Below are 13,428 nucleotides of genomic sequence, written 5' to 3'. Positions count from 1 at the left end.
CTGTCCTCCCGAAGCCCTGCCCACTGTCCTCCCGAAGCCCCGCCCACGGGCCCGCCCTTGGGCCCGCCCTCGATATAGCCCCGCCCTGCTCGGGAGGCCCCTCCCTATCCGCGAGGCCCCGCCCCCCGATCTAGCCCTGCCCCGTCAGGCCGCGCGGCCTCGCGGCCTTGCCTCACACCTCCTCGCAGCCCCTGCGCTCCTGCCGAGGCCCCACCCCCCCCGGTCTAGCCCCGCCCCGTCAGGCCCCGCGGCCTCGCGGTCGCATCTCACACCTCCTCAAAGGCCCCGCGCTCCTGCCGAGGCCCCGCCCCCCGATCTAACCCCTCCCCGTGTCGAGGCCCCTCCCCCTCAGGCCCCGCCGCCTCGCAGTCGCACCTCGCGCTCCCGCCGAGGCCCCGCCCCCCGATCTAGCACCGCCCCATCAGGCACCGCCCCGTCAGGCCCCGCGGCCTTGCGGGCGCACCTCACACCTCCTCGCAGCCCAGGCACTCCGGCTGAGGCCCCGCCCCATAACCCGCGGCCGCGCCGGTGCTGGCGTCTCCGGCAGAGTCCGCACGCCCGGCGAGACTCGCGGCGACGCGAGGGCGACAGCAAGGCCTGAGGCCTGGGCCCCGGAGCCGAACCCCCAGCCCACACGAGGTAGGCCGGGCGCGCGGGCGTGGAAGGCACCTTGGTCGCTGAGGCCGCGCGGTGGGCGGGCCCGTGGGGCCCTGAGCCCCCGAGCCGCGAGTGTGCCGGGCCTGGGTTAACGGCTGCGGGCGAGGCCCGGGCGCCGCGCCGCCCTCCTCCACAGTGGGGTCGCTCCCCTCCCCGCGGCCTGGCGAGGACTGGGCGGGGGAGGGGAGCGTGACGGCTCCGGGCGCCGCCCCTTCGGCTAGGACTGTCGGCGACCCCGAGGCTCCGGGGTCCGGCCTGGGGAAGGCGGGGCGCGCGCGCGCCTCCTTGGGGCGAGCGGGGCCACCTGACAGACAGGGAGGGGGGCTGCAGGGGGACAGCGAGCCCGTGGGGGACCCGCCCGCGTCTCTCCCAGTCAGACGCCGTCCTTGGAGAAGATGGAAGGCCAGGAGCGGCCGGCGCCCCCCGCCAGCCTGTTTGCGGACGGGCACCTGGTCCTGTGGACGCTGTGCTCGGTGCTGCTGCCCGTGTTCATCACCTTCTGGTGCAGCGTCCAGCGGTCGCGCCGGCAGCTGCACCGCAGGGACATCTTCCGCAAGAGCAAGCACGGCTGGCGCGACACGGACCTGTTCAGCCAGCCCACCTACTGCTGTGTGTGCGCGCAGCACATCCTGCAGGGCGCCTTCTGCGACTGCTGTGGGCTGCGCGTGGACGAGGGCTGCCTCAAGAAGGCCGACAAGCGCTTCCCCTGCAAGGAGATCATGCTCAAGAGTGACAGCAAGGCCGTGGACGCCATGCCCCACCACTGGATCCGGGGAAACGTCCCCCTGTGCAGTTACTGTGTGGTTTGCAAGCAACAGTGCGGCAACCAGCCCAAGCTCTGCGATTACAGGTACGGCTTCGGTGGGTCCTGATTGCCCCACAGTGCTTGGAGGGAGTCAAGCTTTTCAAAGAGTGGGTGTCAGCAGCCTGCACTGATCGCCACAAAAGACCTCACCTGCCCACTTGAAGGAAACAAGTTAATATATAGCTCTAGAATGGTAGAACGAGGCAGCTTTGCAGTAATTTATCGAGTGCTTCTGGCCCACACTCCTTAGCCAACCTGACCTTTTTGGGTAATAAAACTTGGCTCTTAACTTTCATCCAGAGGTCTCTAAGTGCTGCAGACTTTATGGCCAATGTATGTTATATTTTAACTTTTGTTAATTATTGATTAGCTCCATTTTGCATAAAGAAAAACGAAGTATGGACCAGTTAATTTTTCCCTAAAATTGCAAAACTGATTCATCTTGGATTTTGTGTTATGAATGTACAATGAAAACAAGTGTCATTCCAGGGCAGCACTTTAGTTATCTTTTTTTTAATTTGGGTTTGGTGCTATAGTGCACACTCCGAAAGAACACTTAAAGGAATACTCCTTTTGCCAGATGGTCTTTCAGGACCTTTGGCGTCTTAGCCAAGTGACTTTGATTAAGCCAAGAATATTTTAATAGCTTTTAAATACACATTTGTGTACTTAAATATCGTCTGAAAATAGGTGAAGCTGTTCTTTGCTCGTGTTAGACACTGGTAATAAAAGGGGATGCTTCTCTGCAGATTATCTGTGCTAATTCATTTTACATTTGAGAGAATTTGATAGAGAATTTTACTCAGTGGTAAAATAGAATTGGCCTCCAGAATTTCTAACCTCCAGTACAGTCTTGTCTCTGCCTTAAGTCTGGACATCTTCATTGTGTTGGATTTTGTTTCTGACAAGTTGAAAAGTCCCTAGCCATGTTTAAGAACAGAAATAGAAAACTGGCATGAGATTGCAGGTTACTTTTTTTGTTTGTATTTTGTTTTTAAAAGTCCTTTTTTTAAATTAGCATGAGCACTGTTATATCAACAATTATTTCTAACATCTTACACATCAGATTAAGACTTTAAAAATATGCTTTCAACAACTACAGTTTTATAACCATTTTTACTTGATATCTTTCAAATTTAGGCGTCCTTTTGGCCTCAGTGAGAGCTCAGTTACCAGTATCTTTTTAAAAATTTTTCATAATTCTCTTGCTAGTTAAACTTTAGTCTTAGAGAATTGGGATTGGTTTAAAAGAAGACATGAAGTAAGTATTATTTCCTTCCCTTCTTTTTGTCTGTGCAGAATTAGATTAAAATGATTTCTGTAAATATCTTAACTGCATTTCAGTTGCTCCTTAGCAAATAATCACAGTGCTCTGATTCTCCAATTAAGTGATCTTTCTAGAAATACATATCTGATGGGGTCTCTGTTTAAAACCCTCCCATAACCCCCATCACTTACAGTGATGGTCTTTGAGTATAAACTCCAGGTTCTTAACGTGGTATATAAGGTCCTTGTGCTCTCTGGACCGTGCCTGCCCTTTTAGTCTTCTCTACCACTGTCTGCATTAAACTTTCTGCACCAGCAACATCAGGCTGGTTGTGGTTTCCTTTAAATACCAACTTTTCATATCACCCTTCTTTTCCTCAAGGCTGAAGTATCCTCCTCCTGGCTAGCTTCTTGGCATCCTTAATGACTATCTTGTGCCCTTTCCTCCAGGAATCCTTCCCTAATCTTCTCATCCTTGCCCCTAATTTTTCCTTTTTGATGATGACATAATATCCTGTGTATCAGTGGTTCTTGAAGTAAGGTCCCCAGACTAGCAGCATCAGTATCACTCAGAAACTTGTTAGAAATGCAAATTCAACACAGATTTAGATTAGCACACAGAATAAAAACCAGATATTTGCATCTAACACAAAATGAAATAAAAATATTTGCATTATTTGAGACATACTTAAACCAAAAAATTATTTGTTGTTTATCTACAATTCAGATTTAACTGAGCATCTTCTATTTTTCCTGGCATTAGCCTCACCCCAGACCCACTGGATCAGAAACTTGGGCTGGGAGCCAATAATCTTTGCTTTAACAGTCCCTGCAGGGGATTCTAAAGTTTAAGAATTACTTCTGTATTTATGTACTTCTTAAACATGAGCCTCTGTCCTTAAAGACCTTCTTTTCCTCCTTAGCTTGTTCTCCGGGTTACTGAGCAGTCTCTTCCTAGCATGCTAAAACCCTTAACCCGTGGTAAAAATGGTTTCTTTACAATTTAGGAAATGTTTATTATTCCCAGAAGAAAAGAGCAGTGATCTGAAGTATTAATAGTATGTATTCTGCAATGCTCTGATTTATTTTAGCTGATCATTTTATGTAGGATTACAGTCTGCTGTGACCTTCTGCAGGAATGAGATATTTCAGATAAAGAAACTAAATATTTATAACCTTTAAACACAGACCAGACTGTCCTTCTTTGGATTTTATCCAGCCCTGGGGAGGGCTCCTTCTGTGACTGCCTCACATTCTTAGGAAGTCCAAGATTTCAAGTAAACCGTGAAGACTATTCAACTAGATAGAATTTCAAAGGGCCATGTGATAGCTGATTTTAAAATCTGCAACCCAGTTAAAAACTACAGAATAAGTGGCAAAGGACTTTTAATTTAGTCCCATTGTCATTATTTAGGTTTCACATATTAAGCATCTATTTTGTGCCAGGCACTGTGTTGGATCTATTTTCCCTATAGCCTTCTTTCTTTCTTGTGTTTTCCTGCTTCCACCTCACCCATGGCAGAGTGTGTTTGCACCTCGTATCCTCTCATCTCTGGCCCCACGCTGCTTGTCTTTCTTCTCACCTCTCGTCTGACTAAAATAGGAAGTTGGGTTCTCTTTTTTAAGTATTCATTACGTTATTGAATAAAACTGTGTTCTGTCTCCTGTTAAGAAAACTTTTTGGTTTATATTATATTTTTATTTATAAAACACTTTTATTTATATCCTTTTCTTCACTACACCCCACCCCACATACATACCCACTGTGATTAATAATACAAAACTTCTGACTCTTAGAAGGCAATGTTGGCAACTTTAGGCTTTGATCTTAACTTTTTGATTTTATGTTCTATTGGTATGTGTTTATTCATTTCATTAATTATGTGAAACAATGAAAGATAACAAGTTATCTTCTGGAGCAGAGGTGGGCAAACTTTTTCTGTAAAGAGCCAAGCTAAGTATTTCAGGCTTTGCAGAGCGTATAGTCTGTCATAAGTAATTCACTGTACCATCTGTCCCAGTACAAAAGTAGCAAGAGACAGTACATAAATGAATGAGGATCTATATTCCAATAAAACATATTCCCCAAATTAGGAGGCAGATATGTTTGTAGTTTGAACCCCATTCTAACATGAATTTCTTAGGTGACCATCTCAGTTTCACATATAATTCTGTTGCCTCGTCCAGCATACTGAGAACTGGTACCTTTTGGTAAAGTTACTAACAGGCAACTTTAGAGGAACTAATAAGCAGTGTTGCCAGCAAGTGTTTTTTCTTCCCTTGTGAACTTTTTTTAATAAAGCAGTCATACTCCTGCACGAAAATACTCATAGGGTAATGTTCTATGTGTTCATAAGATGATGAACATGATTATGATTCATGATTATATTTACTTGTCAAAACTCAGAAAATGTACGTATGTGTAGATTTCATCATATGTAAAATCAAAAGAAAAAATCTAAACAGTGATATGCCTGCTTGCTGAGGTATTTAGGAGATATTCTAATGTCTGCAATTTACTTTTGTGCACCAAAAAAAAAAAGAGCCTTCCCAGGCAGCTCAGATGGTAAAGAATCCACCTGTAGTGCAGGAGACCCCGGGTTTGATCCCTGGGTTAGAAAGATCCCCTGGAGAAGGGAATGGCAACCCACTCCAGTATTCTTGCCTGGAGAATCCCATGGGCAGAGGAGCCTCACAGGCTACAGTCCATGGGTTTGCAGAGAGTCGGGCATGACTGAGTGGCTAAGCACACATGAAATGGATATATAGAAATGAAGCAAAGTAATTACAATAAGTTACTAATGCTGGAATATGGGTGGTGGGCTTACCTGTGTTGCTGTTAAAAAATTTTTTTTCTAATGCAAAACATTTGAAAAAGCAAGGAGACTACCCTTGTATTTTTGGAAATAGTTGCTGAAGTATTGAAAGGTGAAATTTCATAATGTCCAATTTTCTTTCCAAATGATACATCAAAATATGAGTTTATTTTGAAAGAAAGAAAGAAAATATGAGAGAAAAATGTTAATTAAGAATCAGAGCTAAGGGTTGGTTTAAAGGTATTCATTTTGCTATTCTTTTGACATCTGTGTAAGGGTTTAAAATTTTTCAAAATAGGGAAAGAATAAAGATCATAAACAATCACTCAAAAACATGACTGCTAAAACTAAAATATTAAAATATTGCTATTAATGTCTTATTTTCCTATCAGATTTGAAATCTAGATCAAGTAAAACACCAGTTACAAAATAGATAAAGAAAACAGGTCTCAATTTTGATTATGGTATTTCTCAGGAAAAATAGAGTGCTGCCTAAGGAGTGAGTATGTTGGCTTTACTTTAACAGAGCAAAGGTTGATAATAGCCATTGTCTTGGTTAAAACAGTCTTTTCTGAAATTTATGAGAATTTAGTGAATGATCAGTCGCGCTTGGACAAGTGCTCTTTGAGAGGAAAACAGTTAACTCTTCATATCACACTCTATACCAAAATAAACTCCAGATGGATTGAAGCAGGAATTGTTAGTTCATAGATAAGGTTCCAGGAAGCCTAACACTTTCATGAGATTCTCAGTGGAATCTGTAGCCCCAGAAGGTTAAGAAGCACTGGATTAAAGCTGAATTGTGAGGGGGAAAATAGCTATAGGTGAATATTTATCTAATTTGGAAAGGTAAAGGTCTTCAAAGCTTGAAAGCATTTAAATAAACCACAAAGGGAATATATATATGTCTAGCAAAAAATAAACTTACGTACATTAAATAGTAAATTTAAGAGAAAACTGAAATATTTGCAGGAACTATGACAGAAAAGAAGTTGATATCCTACATAACTAACAGTGCGTGCAGTTATTAAAACCTAGTAAAAGATAGGCTATGAATCAATTCACAAAACAAGGCAGAAAAATTATTCAGCTTCATCTAGTGATCAAAGATCTCCAAATTAAAACAACAAAGTACTTTTCCACTCATCAAATTATCAAGGAAAAGTGTTGAGCGAGTATTAAATATGATGGACACCTTTGTGTGCTGGTATCAAGCATTCTGGACACACATCTCAAGAAACTTAGGAAAACGCATGCCCTTTGATTCAGTAATTTGACTTCTAAAGATTCCAGGGAAATAATTTCATTTATGTTTAAGGTTGTGCATCAGGTTGTTTATACTTAGACAAACTATCTAAATTTTTTAGAGGGGGGAGGATTAAATGAATTATGTTATGTCCATGTGATGTGATATTATACATCTTTACAAGCTATGTTTTGAAAAAAAAAAAACTTAATGGCATAGGACAGAATTCATGATAACAATTTCGAGGAGAAGTACCTCCAGACATATATACATTGTTACCCCTAACATGAAAAATAAATATATGAGGACTATAAAACTGAGATTAAATATATCAAAAAGTTAAGAGGAACTATCTCTAGATGACTTTTATGTCTTTCTATATTTTCTAAATTCTCAAGCATTACAGGCTTCCCTGGTGGCTCAGACAGGAAAGAATCTGCCTGCAATGCAGGAGGCCTGGGTTTAATTGCTGGGTTGGGAAGATCTACATTCTAGAATACCCACTTGCATGAAGTGCCTCCCATACCAGCAAATTTTATTGTGTCTTGAAAATTGATAGCTTGGTGGGCTACAGTCCACGGGGTCACAGAGTCAGACACGACTGAGCAACTTCATTTTCACTTTCACTTAAAATCAAAAATCCTCCACTGATATGGTGAATTACTGCTTAATTTGATTTGTGCTTTGTTGCAGATTACTAGTTTAATTTGGGCTTCCAGTGGCTCAGCGGTATAGAATCCACCTGCAATGCAGGAGATGTGGGTTCAGTCCCTGGGTCAGGAAGATCCTCTGGAGAAGGGGAATGGCTACCAACTAGAGTATTCTTACCTGGAGAATTCCATGGACAGAGGAATCTGGCAGGCTACAGACCATGGGGTCTCAAAGTGTCAGACACAACTGAGCGACTAACACTTTTACTTTCAAGCTAAGATCACCTAAAATACACTTTTAAAAATTTATTCAAGTAGTTTATGAATATATACTGATGTTTAAAACTCAAACAATACAAAAGAACATAGAGTAAAAAGTGAGTGTTCTTCTCATTCCTCAGTCCCACTTTTCTTCCCAGAGGAAACCGTTGTGAAATAATTCAGTGGGGTTTCCTTTCAGATTATTTTCAATAACAATACACTAGTTTAAAGTGTACAGTAGCACAGTAGGTGGAGGTAAAATACTTTGGCTACGTAAGCAATCAATTGTAATTTCTCAAGCTTAGGTTGAAAGCAAGTGTTAACAAAGTCTGGTGCAAGTTATTTTACATTTTCCCTCTAACAGATCAGGCAGATAATTATAATTTGAGCAGTAATTAGGATTCTTGAGTCAATAGCAGTAATTACTTGACAAAACTGAACATCCAACCGGAAAAAAACAGCCTTAAAATAGAAGTCCAAGAGAGTTGACCTTGGGGTGAAAGAGTTTGTATCCTCTTTTTTTTTTTTTTAATTTAGTTACAGCTATTGTTTTCTGTTGGCCTGCTCTATCTGTACAGTCAGATCTGCCTTATCCGTGAGTGGATTAAATACTTAGTAGATTAATAATAGAAACCTAAGACCTTGGCCAGCACTATTCTCGTTTCATATGATTTAAACACAGAGACAAATTTGAACATAAATGTCTCTGCCTGTAATTTAGATGTAAACGTATAGATTTGTTTCATATTAACTGCCAATAAGAAATTGACTGTTTTGCTATCTTTGCTGAAGTGGTCACAGATGGTTATAAATCCGGAGGTTTTCAGACTGGACCTTGAAGAACTCTTCAAGTACTGGGGCCAGTTGGGTGTTTAAGCTGCAGGCCTTTAGGCCTAATGACCCTGTTCCAGCCAAAGCCCAAATACATAGTACACAGAACCATATTCTAGACCAGCTTTGCTTATGTGGATTACATCTACTGGTATTTACCACATTATAAATTAAAACTGAGAAACGGTTAAAATATTCACTTTAAAAATAATACTGGTAACAAAATATTTTGTGAAAATAGAGGAAAGTGACATCGTTTTAAATTTTTGGTACATTTCTTTGGTGTGGAAGTCAGCTAGAGGCTTGTATCTCTTTCTGCATTCAGTCCGTTGATTTGGCACATACCATAAAGCTTCCAGAAAATTCTACTGTATGCTTTTGATAGAAATGAAGGTGAAATAACATCTTGTATTACTATTAAAATGGTTTCAACCTCAGAGACACCCTGAAATGATCTTCCCCAGACCACACTTTAAGAACTACTGTTAAACAAGTTTATTCAAAGTTTATTGCTCTATTTTGACTGTGTAGAAAGCAATTATAAATTTTTATTTGCCAGATTTTTTCATTGGTGATGAGATTACAATTTTTTTTTGACAAAAATGATTGGTTTGCAGATTAGTATGATTATGGTCTCCAGTTAATTATTATCTGTTTTTTTCCTTCCCTCAGGTGCGTTTGGTGTCAGAAAACAGTACATGATGAGTGTATGAAGAATAGCTTAAGGAATGAAAAGTGTGATTTTGGAGAATTCAAAAACCTCATCATTCCACCAAGTTATTTAACCTCCATTAATCATATGCGTAAAGACAAAAAAACAGATTATGAAATGGTAATCAGAGTTTATTTTTCTTTACATAATTGATTTCTACAAAGTTATTTAAGTCAGTGTGAAACACTGAGAACTGTGTGTGTGCAAAGAATCATTATGGTAAGCCATGATACCCTACCCACTTCCTAAAGATGTGCCAGGAACTTTGGCACTTGAGTTCCTTCAGGTCTAAGGAGAAATTGGGATGTGTTATATTTTGGGCTTCCCTTGTAGCTCAGTTGGTAAAGAATCTGCCTATAGTGCAGGAGACCTGGGTTCGATTCCCGGGTCAGGAAGATCCCCTGGAGAAGGAAATGGCAACCCGCTCCAGTATTCTTGCCTGGAAAATTCCATGGACACAGGGGCCTGGACAACTTAGCGACTAAACCACCACCACCATATTGTGAAAGTGAAAGTGTTAGTCGCTCAGTGGTGTCTAGCTCTTTGTGATTCCATGGACTACCCTCCAGCCCTCCAGGAACCCTCCAGGCTCCTCTGTCTGTGGGATTTTCCAGGGAAGAATACTGGAGCAGGTAGCCATAAGTCCCAGGAATCTGTATTTGTTTTAAGTTTTCAGATGACTGATGAACAGCCAGGTTTGGGACTCATTATTGTCGGTAAAAAGAAAACAGATTTTCCCTCACACGTTGTTCTGAAGAATGTTTTCCTTTGGAACCTCATATAGGGTACCTGGAGACAAGAATTTATGTTGCACATTAGATCCTGCCACAAATAATAGTGAACATTCCCACAAGGGAAGTCCAAAATAGACATTTTAAAATTTAAAAGCATTATGTTTAATGTTATTGTGATACTTTTTAAAAAAAATACACTACCCCTTATGTCTCTGAATTCAGTCTGACATCATAGGAGACTGAGGATCACTAAGTAAAACCAGGGAACATCTTCATTAATATTTATACCCACAAGGAGAAGGGGAGAGGAAAGAAGTGGTTAGAGAAACATGAATTTAATTTGATTTAGGGCTTTGTGCAAATCTGGATTCTTGAATATATTTCTGAATACACCATTCAAAAAAATTAAAAAGCTTGAAAATTAGAGTACAGCCAGAAAAGCACAGTCAGGGTTTAGAGAGCAGAGAAGATCAATGTCCCTTCTATGAAGGGCTGAAATGTGTTGCTTGGGAGGCAAGACCAATAAATGATACAATGTTTCAAGTTATTGAACACAACAGTTATATGGAAGAACAAATGAGATTATTCCTTACTTCAGGAATCAAAAGTGGAAAGTTACTGAAAGATAGATTTTTTAACTCAATTTAAGTCAAAACTTTCTAGTAATTTGATTTAGCAGTGAAATTCCTTGTTAAGTGAGTTCCTTCTTACATGAGTACCCAAGTGTATACTGGATAACTTATCTAGAATAATGTAGAAGAAATTTATATTAATATATTAAGCAGAAATTAAATTAATTCATCTCTTTCCATTCTTAGAATTCTTTCATTTTTATATTGTACTGACTGGGATAGTTGATTTTTCTCTCAGCAGATTTATAGCACTGTTGTTAATAAGAAATTAAAAACTACTCACTGTCTTTGAGATATTAAGGTCTTTTAATGCACATTAATTTTTTTAGCTAGCCTCTAAACTTGGAAAGCAATGGACTCCATTAATAATTCTGGCCAACTCTCGTAGTGGAACTAACATGGGAGAAGGATTGCTGGGAGAATTCAGGATCCTCCTAAATCCCGTCCAGGTAACCAAAGAGGAGACCTTTCTTTCTGTAGTTATCTTTTCATTTTTAGTTGTACATTTTCCCTAAATTGTAATGGTTGTTAATGCTTTAAGCCAGTTATCACCTGGTTATAGGGAAGAATAATAATTATGAAAATAGTATTGAGCCATCTGAATTTGTGGAGAAAGAGGGATTCTCATGGTGGGGATGTAAATGGTGCAGCAACTTTAGCAACTACTTGGACAATCTCTTAAAAATTCAAACTTAAATTTCCCATACCACATAGCTCTTCTAGGAATCTACCCAACAGAAACGAAAACATATATCCCACAAATACTTTTATGCAGATTTTCATAGCAGCATTTTTCATGATAGCCCAAAAGTGAAAAGCCCATCAGTCAGTGGCTGGATAAAACAAAATGTGATGTACCCATATGAATGGAATATTCAGTGATAAAAAGGAATGCTAGTACATACATACTACAAATTAAATGAACCTCAAAACATGCTGAGTGAAGGAAGCACAATGCAGGGGATGAATACTGTATGATCCCTTTTATATGATCTGTTCAGAAAGGGTGAATCTATAGAGCCAGAGAGTAAATCAGCGATTGCCTAAGACTAGGGCTGGGAATGAGGAGTGGCTAATGGACAGTGACTAATGGGAAGCCTTACTGGGGCATCGAAAATGCTCTAAACTGAATAACGCACAGCTCACTAAGCTTCTCAAACGCATTTAATTGTTGACTTTAAATCAGTGAATTTCATTATATGTGAGTTATACCTCAATTTTAAAAGAATAAAAGGTTCACGCCATTGAGACTGAGATGACATGCTAGCAGCTTCTACTTTGAAAAACTAAACAACCCATTGTGCAGCAATCATTCTTTCCAATTTGTAATTTTCCTTTTCAACATTACACAACTTAAGAAAATATAAAAATAATTTTAAAAGGAAACAGAAAGGGAAGTTCCCTGGGAGTTCAGTGGTTAGGACTTGGCATTTTCACTGCCATGGCCTGGGGTTCAATCCCTGGTTGAGGACCTAAGATCACACAAGCCTCACAGCAAGGCCAAAATAAATTTAAAAATAAAAAGAGAAAATCACCTGCAGTACCTCTACACAGATACATCAGTTGTTTTCATTTGTTCATGTTCTTTCCATGAATTGTGCATGCATTTATATATTGGCATTTCTTTAAAAGTAACTGGAGAAGGCAATGGCACCCCACTCTAGTATTCTTGCCTGGAAAATCCCATGGATGGAGGAGCCTGCTGGGCTACAGTCCATGGGGTCATGAAGAGTCGGACATGACTGAGCGACTTCACTTTCCCTTTTCACTTTCATGTATTGGAGAAGGAATTGTAACCCACTCCAGTGTTCTTGCCTGGAGAATCCCAGGGACGGGGAGCCTGGTGGGCTGCCGTCTATGGGGTCGCACACGACTGACGTGACTTAGCAGTAGCAAGTTTGCATTTACCTAAAAGTATATTCTCCCATGTTGCAACCTGCTGCTGCTACTGCTGCTGCTAAGTCGAGTCACTCGTGTCCGACTCATGTGCAACCCCGAGACGGCAGCCCACCAGGCTCCCCGGTCACTGGGATTCTCCAGGCAAGAACGCTGGAGTGGGTTGCCATTTCCTTCTCCAATGCATGAAAGTGAAAAGTGAAAGTGAAGTCACTCAGTTGTGTCCAACTCTTCGCATCCCCATGGACTGCAGCCTACCAGGCTCCTCCATGGGATTTGAAAAACTAAACAACCAGGGATTGAACCCCAGGCCATGGCAGTGAAAATGCCAAGTCCTAACCATTGAACTCTCAGGGAACTTCCCTTTCTCTTTCCTTTTAAAATTATTTTTATATTTTCTTAAGTTGTGTAATGTTGAAAGAGAAAATTACAAATTGGAAAGAATGATTGCTGCACAATGGGTTGTTTAGTTTTTCAACTAAATCCTATCCATGGGATTTGCCAGGCAAGATTACTAGAGTGGGTTGCCTTTGCCTTCTCCAGTGTTGCAGCCTAGTCCTCATAATTATATATGTGATGACTAAGAAATCATCAAGTGGATGTATCCATATTTATATAGTCTCCTGCTGATGGCGGTCGAGTTTGTCTCTACAGTTGTATGATTATAAATAATGCTGCACTGAATATCTTTATACACAGTTTTTTCATCTTTTGAAATGTTTTCCTAGATCATTTATAGAATTATAGGTATTATGGATCCTTTCATCTTTATGTCATTTTACTCATATTGCAAAATTTTTTTCCAGAAATGTGTACTAACTTGCATTAGTAATGAATTTTTTAAATCCCATATAGAATAGGAAGCACTGGTTAAAGGTGAACTTAGCACAGCCTGGTTTTATGTGAACATAAAGGTGGCAGT

At 40.9% G+C, this 13,428-nt stretch overlaps 1 protein-coding gene across 2 annotated transcripts in view; it reads left to right on the top strand.

The window, feature by feature from the left end:
- Positions 1-441: 441 nt before the first annotated feature.
- DGKE (diacylglycerol kinase epsilon) overlaps positions 442-13,428 on the top strand; it is a 29,607-nt gene continuing 16,620 nt past the window's right edge. For both annotated transcript variants that reach the window (XR_008713239.1, XM_055577562.1), the window contains exons 1-4: positions 442-639; positions 1,031-1,507; positions 9,205-9,364; positions 10,940-11,059. Coding sequence is in view for 1 of the 2 variants with exons in the window: in XM_055577562.1 (XP_055433537.1) it covers positions 1,053-1,507; positions 9,205-9,364; positions 10,940-11,059 (735 nt within the window). In the remaining variant the exon portion in view is untranslated. The remainder of the gene's footprint in view (positions 640-1,030; positions 1,508-9,204; positions 9,365-10,939; positions 11,060-13,428) is intronic.

The sequence above is a fragment of the Bubalus kerabau genome, chromosome 4 (assembly GCF_029407905.1).
Source record: "Bubalus kerabau isolate K-KA32 ecotype Philippines breed swamp buffalo chromosome 4, PCC_UOA_SB_1v2, whole genome shotgun sequence".
NCBI lineage: Eukaryota > Metazoa > Chordata > Mammalia > Artiodactyla > Bovidae > Bubalus > Bubalus kerabau.
This window is presented reverse-complemented; position numbering and strand designations above follow the sequence as displayed.